At 39.1% G+C, this 22,052-nt stretch overlaps 1 protein-coding gene across 1 annotated transcript; it reads left to right on the forward strand.

The window, feature by feature from the left end:
• Positions 1 to 502: 502 nt before the first annotated feature.
• On the forward strand, positions 503 to 21,468 carry LOC128515710 (uncharacterized). Its single transcript, XM_053489844.1, has 8 exons — positions 503 to 720; positions 2,095 to 2,346; positions 13,421 to 13,507; positions 15,983 to 16,203; positions 16,358 to 16,532; positions 18,751 to 18,856; positions 19,083 to 19,134; positions 21,416 to 21,468. The coding sequence occupies exons 2-8, from the start codon at positions 2,212 to 2,214 to the stop codon at positions 21,420 to 21,422; spliced, it is 783 nt and encodes a 260-aa protein (XP_053345819.1). The 5' UTR covers positions 503 to 720; positions 2,095 to 2,211; the 3' UTR covers positions 21,423 to 21,468.
• Positions 21,469 to 22,052: the final 584 nt, after the last annotated feature.

Raw genomic sequence — 22,052 nt, forward strand, 5'->3', positions numbered from 1 at the left:
GCATGTAAATAGAAGAAGAAGAACATAAGTCAATAGACTGATTTGTCCTATATTGCAAAAAACGAAAAGAAAAACAGGGATGTTCTTATTTTGTTGAGACCAGCAAGATAAGCCTGACAACATAATTAAGCAATATTGCACAAGCAAGAGTACTGTTGTATCAAATAACGGCATGAAAAACAATCCACCAGATCAACCACTGTGAACACGACATTGCTTTTATTTGTATTTATTTACAAATGACAGTATTTGTTCTTTCATTTGTATACAAGTACTTGTACTTTTGTCCATATAGTCTATATTTACCCTTGTTTTATTGAATTTTTAAACAGTTACTTGAATTTTGGTTCAGCTCTCAAGAATGTATTATAGACACCATGCTGATAAACTAAATCAGGGCTTTAACTGATGAACTTCATTACTCTGAGGTAATACTCTGTTAGGTGTGATTCGAAGCAGTAATGGTCAATCTGGCAACCTCGACAAATAGTGTGTGGTTAAACACATCCCTCCTCTGCTCTATTCAAGTAAAGATGAAGAGGAGCACACAGCATGAACAGAGAACTTTTTTTCGGGAGAAGAATACTTTTCAGCGGCTTTTGAGGACTTTTTTTTAAATGAATGAATGAACTAACTAATTAATGAGCTCATTTCGCTGGACTAACGAGGGATCACAGGGAGCGCACGAGACACCTGGAGAAATTTCCAGAAGCGTTACAGGTAACGTTATCCTTACATTAGAAATAGTACATTCGATATAAATAAATGACAGAAAATGCTGCTTTAGCACTTGCACACACTAAGCCGACACTAAAGGCGTGACTGAGCACTTTTACAGTGTCATGTAGAAGACCGTGTCTGAAAAATACTTTAACGAGCTTCCTGGAAGTTTAAACACTAGTGAAAATTAATGTACAGAAGCATAATGTAAACAGATTCTCGGTTTCTAAAGGTCACAAAAAAAAAAAAAAACATCATGAACTTAAAAACGCTTTTCCACCAGGCGGAATACCCGTTACCATGACAACTGCTACACTTCATGAATTTCATGTGCGATGTTTATAGAAAATAAAAGCTGACAAACTTTTAAATGATTGTCATTTGTATTATTATTAGGATCCGAGAACTTTGACCACAGCACGATGACGCCAGAGCTATGACGTCATCGCTCTGATAATGCTGTTTGTGATGTCATAAATGTGCCCTTTTGTTCTTCTAATGATTTTTTTCATTACTATTTTTTTTTCAATCATCCAGGGCCTTTTGGGATTCGTGTGTGTGTGTGTGTTATAGTGGTTAACGCTGTTGCCTCACACCTCCTTGGGCCGGGTTCGAGTCCCGCTTCAGGGTCTGTGTGCACCAAGTTTGCATGTTTCCCCTGTGCTTGATAAATGTCCTCCGTTTTCCTCCCACAGTCCAAAGACATGCGGATTAGGCTAATTGCCGTTCCCGTAGTGTGTGTGCCCTGGCACCCTTGTGCCCTAAATCTTTTGAAATAGACTTCAGACCCCCCCGTGACCCTGTAAACAGGATGAGTGAGTGATGAGACAGTATTCCCGTGTCGTAACATACATATGATAACCTGGTCACTCAGTACGTCAGCTGACTTCATTTTATCGCCGCATAACGTTTCCGAGCCGAGACCTGAGCGATTAAAGCAACCCCGGATCATAACACTGTCTCCAGAGACTTGTACAGTGGGTGGATATTATACATGCACTTCTCTTTTTACCCTGACGCACCCATTGCTTTGTAATAGGGTTAATCTGGACATAACCTTTTTTCTCTAATCCCTCGAGTTCTCATTACATTGTGTGCTTACCACAATGCTTTTAGTTTCACTATTAAACATAGCTCTGGTTTCTACTCTTCGTTTTTTTTTTTTTTTTTGCAATACAACTTCACTTAGGGCTTAAGTTTGAAGGTTCAGTACTGCCTGTGCTTGATTGAGTACTTTGTTAATCCCAAAGGGAAATTGTAATGTTACAGCAGCTGGTTCACAGATTGCCCTTCATATAAGCAACAAGCAAAAATCACAATGAGAAAAGGGTAAAGTGAAAAAAAAAAAAAACCTGATTATTATCCTGTATTTAGGGTCGCAGGGGCCTGGAGCCTGTCCCAGGAGTCTTAGGGCACGAGGCGGAGTACACCCTGGACAGGGTGCCAATCTACGACAGGGCACACACACACACACACTCACATGTCTTTGGAATGTGGGAGGAAACTGAAGTACCCGGAGGAAACCCACCAAGCATGGGGAGTACATGCAAACTCCATGCACACAGAGACGGGAATCGAACCCGGACCCTGTCGCCTAAACTGATGAATCATTGTTTACAATTTAAGGTGCGGTACAAATGTTGAAACATAATAAGAATATACTGTTTCTATGTACGTGTACATGATGATTATGTATTTAGGTGGGAACTTAAGTAACTGTAGATAAGGTGCACCAGCAAGTTAAAACATAATAAAGTTGAAAGTATTTTTCTCATCGCATTGCTAAATCATGAATAAACTGCGATTTTTCGAAAGCCAAGAAAAAATTTCACCTGCCACACACAGGCCTAATTACTGCCAGATCTTCTGAAACTAATAAGTCATCTAAATATAACCTTTCTGACAAAGTAAGTCACGTTAAAACATCTCAAAAAGCTAATGCAATTCAAAAAGAGATATAAATAAGGAAGTACAGTAACTGACGAGGGTCTGGAGAGGGTTACATTTCTATGGTTTACGGACTCCAGCATGAAGTCATTTAAAACTACATGTTGTGTTTACTCGGGTTGTCTTAGTGTATTATTAACATTTGTATGATGATCTCGATAATTTTAGATTTATTGTAAAGTTGATGCAGACTTTAGACCCTCCTAAAACAGTGACAGTGTATAGATGTATAAAAAAAAAAAAGGCGGGAATTATACTTTTTTCTTTGGTTATTAGGTAATAAGGTCAATGTTAGATTTTGGCCTGGTGTTAGTAATCATGTAAGTGAAACGTCCTCATAAGGATAGTGAGACACTTGTGTGTGCATAAACAAGAACATCTGTTGTCGGTCTCTGTGTCCATTTGCCGTTGAGCAATTTAGTTGTGAAGACATTACAGTGTGTGCAAACTGAAGCTTTTTTTTTTTTTTTTTCTAGTGGAAGAGCCAGTGATTAAACTGTGTGGGGGAACTTAGACTTCATGAAGGGGCCAGAGAGAGGTAGCAACCATGTAATTAAGGTTTACCACGGCTCAGTTCATGCACGGTATTAATATGCATCGTAGGTAGTTGGAGCCCTAACGGATACAGGTGTGAACATGTTTAAAATCCGGTCTTTATGTCCTGAATGCTCGGGAACACGCGAGGAACTTTGGGACACATGTAACCACATCACTTGTAGTGTAAACAGTAAGGAGTCCCGATGCGTCCTTGACAACATCAAAAGACCGCCTTATCGCTATGTTGCCAGGTCTGTGGTTTTCCTTTGAACTTTTTCAAAAAGTTTTAATTGAGCAACTTTTGAAGTGTCCAGGCATGAGGATAATGTGTCTAATCCATAGCTTGGGAGTTAAACTGTATTTATTAAATCTCTACATTACGTCTTCCTATTCTCTATTACGATGAATGCTTGATAGTTGTGTTAAGGAACTAATGTATTGTGGGAGGGTCAGGGTTTCGGCCCCACCAATGCCGGGTTGCATTGTTGGACCCTCGGTCAAGGCCCTTAACCCGTTGCCCACATAAGCATCGGAAAGGAACGTGGAATCCACTGAGGTGAAGGATGATCTGTGAGAACATTGTATAGTGGACAGTGAAGGGACAGGACCGAAACTGAGATGCTGGGAGAACTGACCATTTGAACCACAGGCTTCCGTCAATTGATGAGGGGAAAAAAATCCACTAATTCCCACCGTTATTCCTTATTTAATGAGAATATACAAGATGATTTTTCAAGCATGGTGAAATAACTAAGAAAAGTGCGTCATACTGCTTTATTAAGAAAAATAAATGGTTCATGATGGTACTTAAAAAACAGCTCTGGAAAAAAAAAGAGACCACTACAAATTTACTCCAGAAAACTTCTGGAATGTCATCAAGAGGATGATGGAGGGTCACACACCATCAAGACTGGTATAAAGTTACCCAACAGCAATGTGAAGAACCAGTGGAGAGCACGCCAGAAGGCATAAAAAACATGTTATTAATTAAAAATTATTTGCATTTTTTTTTTTTATCTGTGTTATTAAGCCCTGCAAATACAGCATAATCTTAGGTTATTTTTGATGTGTTGTGATGATGTCATTTCCTTTAAATATACACTCTAAGTAACAATGGTTATATTTTGAATTTAGGAGAAATATTGTCAACATTTCCTAAAAAAAAAAATGAAACAAAACTGATCCTCTCAGCAACACATGCATCTGTAAGGAAAAAAATGATTAAATTAAAATTAAGAATTATTTTGCAGTGGGCTCTTATATATATATTTTTTCAGCTTATTTTGAAATAAATCTCTTGATTGGATTTAACATGTAAAACTTTTTGAGTTTTGAGCATGGAAGCATACATTCAGCCATTAGATGACACCAATAATAATATTAAAACCTTTATTATATGGTTTAATATTGTTTGCTATATTAAAGCTGCGTACCGAATATGAAAAATAACACATTATATAACAATTTACTTATTATAAATTGTCAGGTTCATTACAGTAGATTTGTGAGGGACTAATTATTTTAAATCATCATGCATGCAATTATTTATCGACCATTTATCTAAACATGACGATTTAATTTGAAAACAACAATTGTTAGCCAGAAATTGTTTAATTTGAGGTTTCCATTTGTGAGATGCTACATTATTAAAGCTAAATCTGAGCCTGAACCTCCTGCTATGTGAGTGATAGCTTCCTACAGTATTTAAAAAAGCATGAGCTCATGGAGAGACTAAGTTAAGAGTTCAGCTCCAGAGGAAACGAGGGATCGAGCCGGGAACAGAAGAGAACGTGATAAACATGACTCCTTTCCATTTGAATCATCATGCACTTCAGTTATCACGCATCATGTGTCTGCTTGTAGCCGCGCATTCGGCTTGGGTTTTTGTTGCGCTCGCTCCTTTTCTATTTGTTCGGCTCGACACCCGTCTATGGATGGAATGACAATAAAAGTAGACTCGGTTGTAACATGTCTGAGTACAAGCACTCTCACTAGTGACTCCAGCATTTGCAAAACTGAACCTTTCTTTACCAGCTCTTAGGGGGGGAAAACGGGATGAATAGGAAATTTGATCTTAGAAAGTTGATGAAGAGAAAAAAACAAAAACAGATTTGTTCATGGAAATCTCTTGCTTATAGTGTCCCTGAACCGTTTGTGTTTGGAAGTGTGTGTGGTGCGTGCTAGCCGAGATAAAGCCGTAAAAGGAAATGATAGTGAGGTAATGAGCCGCTTGGGGGGTTTATTGGCATCAGGACGGAGAACTTACAAGTGGGAGAGGCGTCAAAACATAAGGACGGCCAAGCAGCTGATCCTAACCCAGGACAGAGCAAGAACTTTAGCGTAGACCTACGTTCTCGATCAGTTCTCTACTAGTGCGCACCACATGCCGTTTTTTTCGTCTGAAAAAAAAAAAAGAATTGTTACTTTTTAACGAACTCCTTTGATGAGAATGAGAACGAGATGAATGAACTCTTCTCGACTCTTTTTAAGTTATTAAATAAAAGATCTCGTATTTTTTTTTATATGAAAGCAACTTTTTAAACGTTTTTTAGCAGACCTACTTAGGACCCCCTAGTGTTAACATTCGCCCTCTTTTTCACTGAATAAGAAAAGAGAAGGGAGAAGTCCTACACAAAAGAGGAACGGGGGAGGGCGCGTTTACGGTCACGGAGCGAGTGACGGCACAGGAGGTGACCGGGGGATGGACCCACTGTAGCAGAGGTGAAGAACACAAAAAAAAATCTCAGCACAAACCCACTGGAGGGTCAGGGGGGAGGACGATGATGAGTGGTGAGTTTTTCTAGACTTTTCTCTATATTTAGTGCTTTTATGATAGTCAGAAGGATACTGAGATCGTGTCAGCTGAGTTGTTGAACAGGTTACCACATGTAGATTGTGTTGTTGCAGGTTATATTTGTTAATTTAGATTAGATTTGATTGGATTCATTGTGCAAAGTACACGTGAAATGCCATTAGCATCTAACCAGAAGTGCAGAAGTGGCCTGTTTACAGTAAATAACATCATGAGTTCATATGTTTTATCTGCTGAAGGTGCAGTAGATATTTAAAATAGGACATAAAGCAGTATATGAGTCAAAAATTCTGGTCCGGTTATATTAAAACTTCTGTCGGCCGCATCGTCTTATTATCACTTTCCGTTCAAGGCTACTCTCTCTCCAGTCGGTGCCGTGCAGGTGTAAACGTGTTACACCAGTTTATTTGTAGCTGAGCAAAAATGGATGCCCCACTTGTGATTTACACCTATGAAGAGCAGCGTGCAGTAATTTTTTATTTTGTGGTCTGAGGGTGTACCAGGTGGCGAAACAACTCACGGATGAGCATAAACAGAAACGTTTGGATTTCTATGTACAAAATCTGGACCCATACCTCGGAGGAAGGTGAACGTTTCTTAAATAGAATCTTTACTAGTGACAAGACACGCATTCACCTGAGAGCCCAAGAGTGAACGGCGGCAGCGTATGGAACGGAAACATCCTGTAGAATAAGTTAGAAAGTCAACCATCAGCTGGGAAATTCATCGACGCTTACAGTTCTCTGGGATTCTCAAGGGCCAGAAGTATTGGAACATCATCAGGAAAAAAGGCGCTCGTTAAAGCCTGAAATTCAGCTTAAACGCGGAGGACTGCTGTCCGATGGCGTCGCGGATATTGCGAAGATATTATGGACAGTGCAAAAGGTGCATAGTGGATGAAGGCAAGTGCTACAGTAGGTGGTGTACTGTATTTATGCAAAGATTTAGCAACCAAACACATAGCAGCAACATAATGCATTAAAATTATGCACATTTCAAGATTCAGTTAATCACCACATCACATACTGGAATAGAGGGAAAGAAATGTCAACTGAACAAGTAAAAATATCTGAAATCTAGTCAAATACATCTACTATTACATATTAAAGATTACAACAAACCTTACATCACACTGTTGGTAAAACAAAATATTTTCTACAAACCACTTAAGCAAACATTTAAACTTTTTTTTTATTGCATTATTGAACCAATCGTAATGTATTGTACAATGGTTATAATTTTTTAACTGGCTGGACCTCTGATTCAGATCGCCAGTGGTTAACTCAGGCAAGTCTTGTTTGATGGATGCTACTGAACTAGATGTACTGTACAAATAGTGTACAAGTGAGGTTTGGAAATATAAGCTCGGTTAAAACAAGGTTGGGGGTTCAAGCCCGACACTGTCGAGCTGACACTTGGACTGTTACAGGGATGCTGTATTACGGCTGACTCTGCCTTATAACAAGCTGGAATGTGTCAAGCGAGTTTCAATGTGCTGTAATAAGCTGCTGTAACATAAATTGTAGTGAAAACATCCTTAGTAACTACTTAAGTTTGTGTTTAGTCCATTTTACTTAAATTTGTGGATGTTTTTGAGACAATATAAAATTACAAACAACTTCAGTCTTAAAAAACCTACTGTAAATGATTCGAGTCAACGGATTTCCTCACACACTTTTAGTAACGTCTATTTGTCAGCGCGCACAGTGTACAAAGCCTATTTCTTAGATATACTGTATATTACTATTTAAAATTTTACATTTTTAAATGTAATTTCACTCATTTTGCTTTTTTCTACAAATAAGTGCATATAATGAGCAAATTATCTGCCCATAGAACAGAAAATGTATGCTTAAAATAGTGAAGAAATGTCTAGAAATAGGTTTAATAATCTTATATTTGGTTAATTGTAGAGCTGATAAAAAAAATGCATTGCGATTATTTTGACGCATACTGAACTGTGATCGCAATTTAAATCGTAACTATTAAACGTATCATTTTATATTCAAATGTATTTATCCACTAAACATTATTTATCACCTGAAAATTATTTTAAAATGAAATCAGTATTTAAATTTTTCACAAACTAATCAGTGATCTTATACAATACTAATAAATAGTGGATGAATTGAACTAGGTTCAAGATCAAAGGACTTAATCAAACGTACATTTATTATTTATTATACAATAAATTATTATTAAATGGTTATCACTCATTGCAATAGTATGTTTAATATGAATCGACTTTAAAATTGAATTCTTTTGCAATGGCAAGACAAATTGTAGTTTAAAAAATTTCTTTTAGTTCTATAAAGTTGCTTTGAGACACTGACCATTATTAAAAGCGCTATATAAATAAAATTGAACAATGAAAAAATTGAAGTGTAAACATACACTACAATTAGCTTTAAGTAGTAATTACTCATTTTTACATTTAGTCCATTTTACTTAAATTTTTGCACGTTTTAAAGACAACATAAAATTTCGAAAAAATAACTTTGTTAAAAAACTTAAACGATTTGAGGCAACAGATTTCCTCACACACTTTCAGTAAAGTCTGTTTGTCAGCGTGTCCAGTGTACGAAGCCTATTTCCTAGATATACTGTGTATTACTGTTTTGCCACGTTAATACTTCTTTCTACAAATAAATGCATACCATGAGCAAGTTATTTGCCCATAGAACAGATCTGTTGTTTTTTTCCAGTGTAGACTTTTCAGTGTGTAGAATGATGGGGAAGAAAAAGAAAACATCATATGAGCGTCAGTTCTTTTGAGCAGGATCAGAGGAGAAGGCTGGGTTGAGCTGGCAGGAAGGCTACAGTAATATAAACAAATAAGCACTCTTTACAACCGCGGTGAGCAGAAAAGCATCTGTGAATGTAGAACAAGGAAACCAAACAACAGCTGAAGATCAGATTGGGAATTGGAGTCTGTGCAGGTACAGATTCAACAAAACGGACTGAATAAGTGAAGATTGGGGAACAAAAACAAGCGCTGGTTCTTTTCGAACTTATTTCTTTTGTTTAAACGTTTGCCATTTTTGTGGCGGTATGAGAATCAAATTTACAGAGAGGTGAAGGGGAAAGTTTATGGGACATAACAGATGGTTAGTTTCACTTCACTTTAGACACTCCCAATACCCCCCACCCCCCAATACCCCCCAACTTTCTCCCTAATTTATTCATGGCAAATTCCCAACTGTCTTTATGGCTCTTCCCTGTCAAACAACAGGTACCAACAAGGGAGAGTGAAGGTTGTCACATTCTTCCTCGAGGCCAGCTAACTATCTTTTTCTAACCCAGCAATAGGGGGCGGTGTAACACACCTTAAAGAAGGGCACTTGAACTCGCTTGAACATGTTGACTTTACCCCAAAAATTTGACTTTTGCGTTCACTAGTCGTAGATTAGCGAGCCAAAACTCGCCCATCAACGCCCAAAACATCCGTATCACATTAGGGTAGAAAATCGTAACGTAGACATAGCTAGCAGTTATAATTTTTGCTCGTCTTGTTTTTTTTTTCCTATTCTCTTTTCCAACTTTTCTTTGCCCCTTTATTTAATGGCACCCTGTTTGCTGAAGCACAGTAAGCAGATACTAATGATATACTGTATTTACTCTTATGTTTTCCCAAATTTGCTTTATGGTTTAGAAGAAACTCTTGCTGGTTAAAAAAATAGCACTGGGTTTGTGAGCTCCAGTTTAACACGAACCCCGATTAAATAGATATTCATCCGCCTCTGTTTTCAATGCTAATCTGGTTTCTAAGGAGACAAGCGTAGCTTGAGTCATGAATGGAGCTTTAATGTCCTCATGATGCACCTGCAAGCTCAACTGACCTGGAACACACACACACACTCACGCAGACTGTGGGCGTCTTACAGTTTGCCCTGACACATCATGGCCTCCACCGAGTGTTTGCACTTTGGGAGAGGGACACCGGTGTAAGTGTTACGTCAGAACAATGATCGATGGATAGTGAATGAAGGGAGGAAAAGAAAGAAAGGAAGAGGAGGAGAAGAAAAAAAAATAACAGGAAGAAGAAGCAACATTTCTAGGAATCAAGTTGGTAAGTTGTTGACTTTCAGCCTAACATGATGTATTAAAGTGGAACATCAAGTTTAGGGAAAAGGCAAGGCTGCATTCAAAATGCAGGACCCTGTGGAATAGATACTGAGTCAGAACATCAGCCTTTTCGTTTAAAATTCAGCTGAGATTTTAGGAATTTTTAGAGGGAGGGAGGGAGGGAGGGAGAAGCACAGGGAAGGAAGACAGAGCAAATGTTTGAGGAAGGAATGGGAAGAGGGACTGCATTCGGGAGGGAGGAAAGGAGAAAGCAGAAGGGTGAAAAGAGGGGGAGATAAGCCGGGGTAAAGATAGTGAGTGTGAGATTGGGTGTGTTGAGAAGTAAGGAGAAGCATGCTGGCTGCTTTCACAGTGAGGTAACCTGATTACATTATCGTGACATAGTTTTCCTTAACTACACAGTAATGCAGAAGTTTTCTTTTACTGAAGTAAATGAATATTTGTTTTTGTGCCATTTGATTATAATTGTCCTTGATTTAGCATGTTCGGTATTGTTAAACTTAACTAATTAGCTGAATTAGCAGAGTATATTGTATTAAACTTAATCTAATTAAACCTAATTAAAATTGAATTGCATTCCACAGTAAGCGTTATAGTAAGGTAAACATTTAATCGTCATGGTTGTTGTTTTTTGTTTAATTGTTTGTTTGTGAGACTTTTTATCCAAGAGCCTTTTATTCATCTATCTGTATTCTGTCTCTAGGTGTGTATGTGTTTGATTGTATCTGTGTGTGCACGGACGTAATAACAGGCTTATCGCCAGTATGTTTGCTGACTGATTAAATGGTGTGCTCATTGCAAGTTTGCATGCACACGCGTCCATACTCACGTGCTTATTAACCCACGATTCTTCAAATGATAGCTTTCGCGTAGCTGTGTATGTTTGTGTATATGTGTGTGTGGTTGGGGGGGGGGGTTTCAGGGGTGATTTTGTGCTGCTAGTTAGTGTGCTAAGAAGTCACGTTGACATGACATGAGGCATGAGAAAAAGCACAAACAAACTTTGTATTAGTCAAATGGGTGGGTTTATTTCCAATAGAAAGCAGATGTCGCATTTCTGGATGTCTTTTAAAATCTGTGTCTGTGGCAATTTGTTGATAAAGTGAAACTTCCATTATAAGGAAGCTGATGTTTATTTAGCATTTATCGAAGGAGTTCTCAGTGTCCTGACGTGGGAGAGTCTTCAAGACGGAGGACTTTGTACCTGGCTGTTTCTTGTTAACTGTGGGATTAGTGGATTCGAAGACACATGCGAGTGGAAATCTCTTGTTACGAACAAACGTGATAACATATGAAACTTAAAAACATAAAAAGGCAAAAACATATAAACTATACATGCTACTTGACTTGAAACACATGACAACAAACAAGCCGGACAATAAGACACTGAAACAGGAACTTGAATATGGGTGCTAAACAAGTTATCTGCTGTTATATACTGGTGCTGATGGGTAATATTTACCACTACCATCATGATGACTCCCAACGCTGGGCTCTGAAAAGAGTAAAATGGCCTTCTGAACAGTCTTGTATGGAGTCGTCTTTGCTGATAAGTTTCCTTGGGCTGACGAGGTGATAAGCCATAAGACATGGCACGACATGCAAGCCAGGCGTGTGGGCCACTGCAATTTGAGGGGGTGAAGTGAAGTGGAGTCAGAAGGTGAAGCAAATTCCACCAGGGGGAAGTAGGTTTTCCATGAATCCAGAGGGAGGGAGCGACATTCTTTGCAAAGTGAGAGACGGTAGTGACAGAGACATCTTAGCAGAGCAGGGAGGTTGAGTGATGTCAAAGGCCGATCTGGAGCAAAACAACAGAGAAGTTACCTTGGCAGAGGTCGGGCTGCCCAGTGGGGCAACGTCTGAAGCAGAGCTGGGCGAACATAGAAAAATGTCTGAGGTAGATCATGGAGATGGAGCGTAGCCTTAGACGAGGGCATAAGCCAAAATGGGTCAAGGCATGACCCAAGACTACGGTTCGGAAGGTCCCAGGTTCAAATCCCATGACCACCAAGTTGTCCCTGTTGGGCTTTTGAGCAAGGCCTTTAACCTTCTAATGCTCACAGGTACAGTATAATGAGATAATAATGTAAATGATGCACTCAATGGGGTGGGAGTCAGGGATTAAAGGTCAAGTCAAGTAGGTTTTTAATTGCTTTGTCATTTCCACCATATACAGTTTAGTACACGGTGAAACAAAACAACGCTCCTCCAAGACCATGCAACATAAATTATTATGGGGCCAGGGGTAGCTCAGTGGTTAAGGCATTGGACTACGGTTCGGAAGATCCCAGGTTCAAACCCCACAACCACCAAGTTGACACTGTTGGGCCCTTGAGCAAGGCTCTTAACCCTCAACTGCTCAGATGTGTAATGAGATAAAAAAATGTAAGTCACTCTGGATAAGAGCGTCTGCCAAATGCCTAAATGTAAATTAAACTAAACTTGCTTAAATTAACAAATCTATATTAGAGCTATAAAAAAAAGACAAGACAAAGTGCAAGAGAGGAAAGGATGATGGAAGATTGGGCACATGAGACTTGCGAGGCATCCTCTTTGTCTTCTGGATTGAACATTGCTCGAGATGCTTTAAAGGTGAACAATATTACCGCTGCTCATCTTTTCATTTCACACTCCATGAGCATCTCGTACTGCTGATTATTGTGAGTTTATTTATACAGATCTTTCTTTTCTACATTCTTACATTTTATTTTATTGTAACAAAATTGTATATTTTATATTTTATATGGCAAATAAAAATTAAAATCTAAGCTACAGATTTTTTTTCTGTAACAGTAAAAAACAACAACTCATCATTGAAAATTACCTTTGTAAAAAATGAATCAAATACTTTTAGATGTGATTTTGTTGCAAAATAGTACATTTTAGAGAGTTGATACATTGTTATTGAGTGAATGCTATAAGTGCACACCCTTATTATGTTAACAAACTGTAACAGCATGAGTGCATGTGATAGCTCTGGGCATTTGTGATTCTCAGACACTTCTCTATTGACACAACGAAGAGATGAAGCAGATCACCTGATCTTGTGTTTACTGGCGTAAAGAAAGATAATCGGTTTATTACTGAGAGAAATGCTCCAGTGGACTTGAGTTTATTTGTCATTGAGATTATCTGATGAGGAGCTTTATCACTTCCTGTTGATAACGAAGTAGTACAGACTGATTTGAAGTTAAGTTTCAGATTAGCGCTGGAATAAAAAAAAATTAGCAGTAGGTTTTTTATTGTTGATTCAAACCAGCCACTGGCGCAAAAAGTGACGGAACTGGAATTTGATATCAATATTGTATTAACCTGCAGGGTCACAGCGGTGCGGGAGCTGTAGGGGGAGCTCTGGAGATCTGTCTGAGAATGGGTCCCGATGAGTCGCCCCTCCGAAAAGACACGGTACGAAGAGTGTGATTGTGCGTGTGTGTGTGAGTGTGTGTGTTTCTCTATGATGTTGTGCCTTATTGCCCATGCTATGTTCAATATTTATGTTTATAGTTTATTTAACAATAGAACAACAGTAGAAATAATTTTCTTTTGACGTACAGGTGTGATGATCCTGTACATGTACGAGTTATTAACAGGATAATAAACATTTTACAACAGCATTCTTTTGTGTTCTGACCACAATAAACATACACCACTGTAGTATACAGTCTGATCAGTTTATTACCTTGAGGTGGCGTAGTTGTTAGCACTGTGGCCACGCACCTCCAGTGTCAAAGGTTCTTGTCTTGGGGTTTGTGCGCGTGCATGGAGTTTGCATGTTCTTTAGTGCTTTGTGGGTTTTCTCTGAGTATTTCAAGCTGTAAAAGAATAAATCATAATAGCTGACTAAACTAAAAAAAAAATATATAGCCTGGTTAGTACTTGGATGGAAGACCACCCTAAAAAAGCAGGCGCTGTAGATAAAAACATATCAAGAGTTACGGGTTTGAATCTTGCTCTGGCTTGTGTGGGTGTTGACCCAACAAGCTATATAGACAAAAAAAACTATGAATAAATGTTTTTACTTTCATTAGATAAGTTTATGTCATAAAGACATAATAGCAGTGATGGCGGCGTTCAGAGTGTCAGCGTGGGCCCACATTGGCAGGGGCTCCTGCGTGCTCCTTAAGCAACTCCTCCCGCTGTCTTGGAGAACCGGCCCCTCCCAGCTCTCCATTGGGCGCAGGGCCTCAGGCAGGATTTCCTTTTGACATCCAGCGGCTGGGTGGCTTTCCCGGCTGGGATCGGCGGCCCTAACATTAAGCCTAGCGGCCTTGTTTCCTCTTCAGCGAGATGATCCTGAAGGCTGGCACTACACAAGAGTGTGAGTGCCGCGGGAGCTTGTGCAATCTCTTCGCAGCTGTCCTTCATGTGGAGATCAAACGGCTGCACTTAATTCTATGGCCTTTGTAGTTCCTGGGACGTGTTACATCGCCCTACTCGCATGCCACCCATCCGCATTTAGCATCTGCCATGCGACTTTACTCTGAAGACCTCCAGGACCTCAAACAACACTCCTCCTGAGATCCATTAACGTTGATTTTTATCCAGCTGTGCCCTTTTCCAGTGGCCCCGACCTTTTGTGCACCTGCTGAAGGGGAAGCCGCCTACTAGTGACCCTACGGAGTGAGTGAGGAGAAATTTTAAAAATGGTCATTAAGGCTGATACAGTATTTGTTAAGGTAACAATGGCAAATAATGTCTTCAGCATTATCACAGACATGAGTTGTAACATGAAGCATAGGACACTAAAACAAGGAACAATGATTAAATGGGGACAGAGCCAGGATCAAAAGGGAAAACCTAAACATAGTTCTTCAATGTTTGTTGTCATGGGAACCACATCTTGATGACAGAATCACATCTCAGTGTTTCCAATGCACAACTCATGATGGTGTCCTCAAACCGAGTGTTTTTCTTTCTTTTGTTCTTTATTGTAGAAGCCTAATCTTGGTTAGATCATCTGTAACGAGTTTGGATACTCACTCCTGGAAGGTCTGTCTCTGTCCACCATTCGCCCTCTGCAGCTGATCATCTTGTTTTCAACCTTCCCAAGTTCTCTCATACCACCCCACTTGTCCGGTCCCTGCACTGGCTTCCTGTAGCTGCTCGCTGCATCCACTTACCTCTCAGCTCTAATCACATCTCGCACCGCACAATGTTTCCTCCGATCCTCCAGCATTGCTCACCTCGTCCCAACATCTCTCAGGGATCAAGAGAGACATTCATCCAAACTTTTTTTCTGTTTTGGCACCTAGCTGGTGGAGTTAACTTCCTATAGATGTCCGTACAGCTGAGTCTTTGACAATCTTTAAATGATGACTCAAGACCTATCTGTTTCTTCAATACTTCAAGTAATCTCCCCTCCAACAAAAACCTTCCCAACTGTGTTTGACTGATGGCACTTAGTTAGCAACCTACAGTAGTAACCCAGTGTACGTATCTTCTCAATGATGGAAACTTCAAAGCACCTTTTGTAGGTCACTCTGGATAAGAGCATCTGCCAAATGCCTATATGTAATGTAAATGTATATACTCACTCACCCACCACAGGGTAGAGGAAACACTTGTTTCAGGAGGTTAAAGGTCTCTGTCTTAGGTGTCTGGCTTAGGTTTGGAAAGAGAACTGAGGTATAATTGGCATTGTTGAGTATGAGTCTATCACTGATGTCATATGTGATTCAGAGATTCAGGGGACGTGACTGTTGTTTGGAAGACATGTGTGTGTAATGACTTGTGTGTGTAGAGTCCAACGATGGTGCTCAGAAAGAGAGGGCATGGCTCGCAACTTTTGAACCTTGTAAACTTGCCTTGCCTTGCATTGTATAATTTAACAGTGCAATTTATTTCTACTTTATTGCTTGCTGTTCTTCTGTGTCTGTCCAGATGTCAACCTCTCCACCTTCCTCCCCTCACCCCCACGGGTGCTTTCCTGCTCCCTCTCCATGCTCTACAATCCCCTCGCCACCCATTTCTCCTGTGAGGTCAGGGGTCGTGATCTTTCGCTCTCCTGCCACACGCCACCTTGCCCACCTCGATGCCTGGAGGAGGCACAGCTGGGAGCCGGGTGCAGTCGTGCAGGGAAACCCACCCAACGACACACGCAGGTACACTCACACCCACACACTTATTCACCCACTGTGCATGGATGGACATGGCAGTGTGCACTTTTAATTGGATCATATTGTCGGACACAGGTTTGACCACTTTACCTCTTTCCCTCTTTTGTTTGGTTTCTCTTTTTTTCTCTCACACTGGCAGTGTCAGTTTGGAAGATCTGGACGCGGAGGAGATGGCGTTGGTACTGGGTGGTGCTCTGGGCTGCAGCAGAGCTAGAAACATGCGCAAGTCTGTCACTTGTGAGGGCTCTTTGTCCTCACTTACTGAAGAGGAAGCTGGGATTGAGACACAGCCACAGCTCTGCTCATCACTGGAGGTGTGTACTGTCTGTGAATGCTGTACACTGTTTACACTGTAGGTTTTTAAATAAAATCGACGAAGCCCAAAGCCCTCTTGAACTAGGGGTCAATGAACGCGACAGTGGAAAAACAAACGCTCATTTAAGCACGCTTTTTAAAAAAACGTTTTTAAAAGCTGAATCAAGAAATCTATGCTAATGCTCACGCTCCCAACTTACTTCCAAGTAAGTTGGTGCAATAAATATTCCTTTGGTTTTTAGTCAGTTTAAGTACATAATATAGTATGTTCAAATGTTGCAGTAATCCTATATTACTCGGGTGAGTCAAAAATTATCTGCACTCCGGTTATATTAGAACTTCTGTTGGTCTTATCAGCAAACAAAACTTAGACCGCTACTCGGTTGTTGAAAGTTTCTTAAAGAGAATCATTACTGGTGACGAGACACGGATTCATCAGTATGAGCCAGAGAGTAATCGGAAGAGCGTAGAATGGAAACATCAGTCAACCATTAGCTGGAAAATGATGCTTATAGTTTTCTGGGATTCTCAAAGACCAGTTTTGGAACATTATCAGGAAAAAGGTTCAACAGTCAACAGTGCTCGTAACTTGGAGACGCTTGTTGAAGAGCTGAAGCCTGAACTTCAGATTAAATGCAGAGGACTGATATACAAGGGCGTTGGATCTTACATGATGATGAATGTCTGCACACTTCTGCCCATAGTCAACACACTGCAAAAGCTTTGTTTTGAGGTGTTAAAGCATCCTCCCTATAGTCCTTATCTCACTCCATCATACCTTCACCTGTTGGGTCCCCTGAAAGCAGCCTTACAAAGACAAAGAGTCACTTCTGATGAAGAAGTGAAGACAGCGGTGCATTCCTGTTTTTTTTTCGTCTTTTCTAAAAGTTAATTAAAATAAATTCTACAGCCAGAGTGCAGATAATTATTTCCCACCTTCATATAAATCTGAAAAATGTACAGTGGTCAACAGTTGGCAGGTAGAGAAAACACATGATGTCTATTTGAGACGGTTTGCCCAGAAGGTTGTGAAAAACACTGGTTTTTTTTTTTACTGGTAATTAGCTCTTAGAGAAGCCATCTCAGCCCTAACACTGGAAGACTGTTGCAATATCGTCATAGTGACATCACAGTTGGGACAACATTGTTTTTGAAAGTTAGAGTGACTTTGATAGAATGATGATGAGATAACATTGAACAAATGATCCAAAGAAATTAATAATGGAAATACAACAGTAAAACAACATAATTATAACCTTTATTTGGAGCATTTATGATAATTAACAACCTTTCGCATAACACTGCCCTTTTACTGGATTTAGAATTTCGATCGGGACGGATACAACAGCTTCATGCTCACGGTGGAAATATTAGCATCTTAGATCCCAAAACTCCCAACTTTACTTTTTGTGGCACTCATTGTTATTTACGATCATCAAAAGCATACTGTGCAAACTAATGCCAACCTAATACCAACGCCGTCCCATTGTATTTAACATTGGCAAATTAACATTAACACAATATATTGACAAATAAACAATTTACGTAAACGCCGGTTCATATTATCACAGTTGTTTGAAATGGTTCTAGACCCTACACAAGTGGATCTTCGACTCCAGTCAACTGTTGGCCGACGTCCAACACAGTTTGGTGTGATTCTTCTGCTCAAACACAGCTGAGTCAACTAATCTGTTAATTTCCAGGTTCAGTGGGTTTGTTTAAGTGTTGGCGAATTACAAACTGTGCTGGACCGGACTGGAGATGAATCTGGAGGCAAAACAGTGAAAAGTCGCAAGCAAACCCAATTACCTTTTAGCTACATCACTTGTTGCTGGCTGTCATCATCGAATAAGTAATGGATCTAACTTTAAGTTTTACCACGTCACAAAAAAAATAAATAAATAAATAAATAGCTTTGGTTAACCACAATGAGTTAAATGATCTTAATCTTAACGACCATCAAAAATGTTTGGTCCTGGTCCTGTTAATTTTTTTTTTTGTAAAACAGGCTTAGTAAACGTGTTTAGGGAATTATCAAGGAGCAATCACTTTCTAACAATAAATAACATTTAACAACATGCAAATGTGTAAAAAAAACTCTTTGTCAGAGCCATACTGTTAAAACAAATTAATCACCTTCTGACCAATCAGGTTTCAGAATACACTACTGCTATGGTGTGGTTAATTGTGTGTTAATTAAATGGACTGTAAATTTAGGAGCAGGCAAGTCAGATGTACAGCTGCAGTGTCTCAGCTCCAAGCCTCTGCGTGATGAGACGCACCCCCAAATCTTCTGCTCCTCGTCCTCGCTCATACTGCTATGGTAAGGAAGCATTGTTTTCCACTTTCCTTCTGATCTTCTGACTCCGAAAGGTCCTTTCGAATACCTGTGGAACCAGGGGAACGAATCTAGTTTTAGTCTTTACAATTGCGCTTGTTAAAGTTAAACTTCTAAAAAATGAAGAACCAAATTTCACTGATAATATTTGGAATGTATCAGCCTAGTTGTTTTTTCTTTTTTAGAATACACAATATGTTTTTGTTTCCAGATCAAAATGCAGAAAGCATCCTGTACTCCCAAGGCAGTGGTTCAACTCAGAGGTGTGTAAACTGAAAAGTTTTCATTATATTACTGCTCCCGTTAATGTTACTTAGCTTACAAGAGTCAAAGATTAATCTTAGTATCAGTAGTGGTGGGTAGATAGTAGCAGATGTAAAATAATTATTAGTAGAAGACAAGGTTAACGGTATTAGAAGTCAGAGTAGAGGAATAATTATTAGTAATAATTCTATTAATAATAAATCATATTAGTAGGAGAAATTGTTGGGGTAATGTTATTATTAGTAGAAACAGGAGGGGCAGTAGTAGGAATAGTAGTAGTACAAGCAGAGGTTGTTAGTTCCTTTCCCTCAGTAAATGATAAGTATTGATAGGAGTAATATTAGTAGCAGGCGTAACGGAAGTAGATTTAATAGAAATAGGAATAGATTCAGCTGCATCAGTTGAAGGAATACTGCAGGTTTCAGTATTTGTAAAAGGACTAGAGGTAGTATTAATATTTGGAGTAGATATATAAGTATTCTTAGTAGGAAGAATTGAGGTACTGAGTATCAGTAGTTTGATTAGAAATCAGAGTATACTGTAGGTAGTCGTGTGAGTAGCAAGAGTAGATGTAGTAGTATTTATTACTAGACTTAATAGTATTACTACTAGTAGGAGTAGAGGTTGTACTATTCATTACTATGGTAGACAGTTGCATAACTAGTAGGATTAGTAGTAGCAGTACTAATGGTAAAAGCAGAGGTATTAGTATACTATGGTTGAATTAAAGGTAATAGTATTAGTAACTAGAGACTGTAGTATTATTGGTCAAGGTAGAGGTAGTAGTATTACTAGCAGAAGTAGAGATTGTAGTATTCATTACTGGTGTGGTATACATAGTTGTGTCACAAGTGGGATTAGAAGTAGCAGTATTACTAGTAGGAGTAAAGGTAGTAATGTTAGTAGCAGGACCAGAGGTAGTAGTATGGATAGTTTTATTAGTGGTAGTAGTGTTAGAGCTAGGTGAAAGTTAGTGGTATTACTAGTGGGATTAGTGGTAGCAATATTACTAGTAGGAATAGAGATGGTAGTATTAATTTCTAGTAAGGTAGACAGTTGGATTACTAGTAGGAGTCGGGGTAGTAATGATAGTTGGAGTAGATATATTAGTATTTGTAGTAGGAAGAGTTGAGGTACTGAGTATCAGTAGTTTGATTGGAGATCAGAGTATACTGTAGGTAGTCGTGTGAGTAGCAAGAGTAGAGGTTGAAGTATTCATTACTATGGTAGACAGTTGCATAACTAGTGGGATTTGAAGTAGCAGTATTAATAGTAAAAGCAAAGGTATGAGCACAGTATGCATACTGTAGTTGAATTAGACGTAATAGTTGAGTATTATTGGTCAAGGTAGAGGTAGTAGTATTGCTAGCAGGAGTAGAGGTTGTAGTATTCATTACTAGTGTGGTATACATAGTTGTGTCACCAGATGTAGTAGTATAAATAGTTTAATTAGTGGTAGTAGCGTTAGAGCTAGGTGAAAGTTAGTGGTATTACTAGTGAGATTAGTGGTAGCAATATTACTAGTAGGAATAGAGAGGGTAGTATTAATTTCTAGTGGGGTAGACAGTTGGATTACTAGTAGGAGTTGAGGTAGTAATGATAGTTGGAGTTTCATCATAGTTAGTAAATAGTATTACTAGTAAGATTAGTACTAGCAGTATTACTAGTAGGGGTAGAGCTAGTAGTATAAGTATAGATGAATTGGGGTAGCAGGTTTACTGGTATGGGTAGAAGTACTAGAATTAATAATAGAAACAGATGTAGTTATTCCACTGACTTGGAGTCACTTGATGATTATCGAGTAACTAGTAAAGATAGGTTGAAGGGGGAATTTATGTATTTTTATTAATGAGCTCCTACTTTAGTACAGCATGTCATGCTAATGGAAAAGACTTTAATAGCACATACTCTTCTACTAGTTTAAATATGGCATATTTCAGTGTTATGACTTATAACATTTCTAAATGACAAACAAGATTAGATCTTGTATCAACTTGTAAAAACAATTATTTTTAAAAGGAATCGTAGGAGTTAGCGAATTGTAGTAGAAATGATATTCTTCGTAGGAGTATAATGTATGATAGTAGTAGAAGGAGCCTGAAGCTAGAAGGACCGGGCCTTTTTTTTAAATTATTGCTCCTGGGGTGCCTGTCTTTTAGATGTGATGTCATTTTAGTTTGATAACAACTTTAATATGTAACATCAATTATTCTAGGCAAGACAGTGTTAGGCTAGGTGTAGATCCCTGGATTATCTTTAAGTTTCTCCGTCCCAGTCTAGACCGTAATCTTCGGTGGGATGTCGGGAGCGAAACAAATGGAGAAATGGATGAAGATAAAGGCAACCCTTTTGTCCGAACATTCAGCTTCCTGTGCAAGATGACCTCCAGTCGGAAGGTACAACCTCAAAATAATACTGTAATACTGGTGTTTACCAGCAGTGGGCAGAATAACACTGAATACAGTAAGAGTAACGAGAAATACTGTATGCCCTCTCTCATTCACACACATGTCCACACCCCCACACACACACCTCATCTGTTCACTTCTCCAGTTGACTGATGAGTCAAAACGACAGTTACTCATTCCTGTCTGCAAACCAGGCTCTTACTCATAATGCTTATTTGCAACCGCAAGCAGGAAACTCATTTAAATCGACTAAGAAATGGAATTCGAGTGTAAGCCAGATTTTTAAGAAACTTCTGTTTGAGCTAGAAATGTGTGTACTTTTCACTAAACAGCCTAAATGTGGAGTCCTGTGTCTCTCACAAGCCTGCAACTGTAATTCAATGAAAACTCGTGTAGAGTAGAGTGCTCGATTCTTATCGTTTTGTTTTGGGCTGTAATAACTTTAAATAAATAATTAAGAGCGGGACCATGAAAGCTGGTGGGTTTCAAACCTCTTCCATTTGAATTTC

The sequence above is a fragment of the Clarias gariepinus genome, chromosome 28 (assembly GCF_024256425.1).
Source record: "Clarias gariepinus isolate MV-2021 ecotype Netherlands chromosome 28, CGAR_prim_01v2, whole genome shotgun sequence".
NCBI classification, from domain to species: Eukaryota; Metazoa; Chordata; class Actinopteri; order Siluriformes; family Clariidae; genus Clarias; species Clarias gariepinus.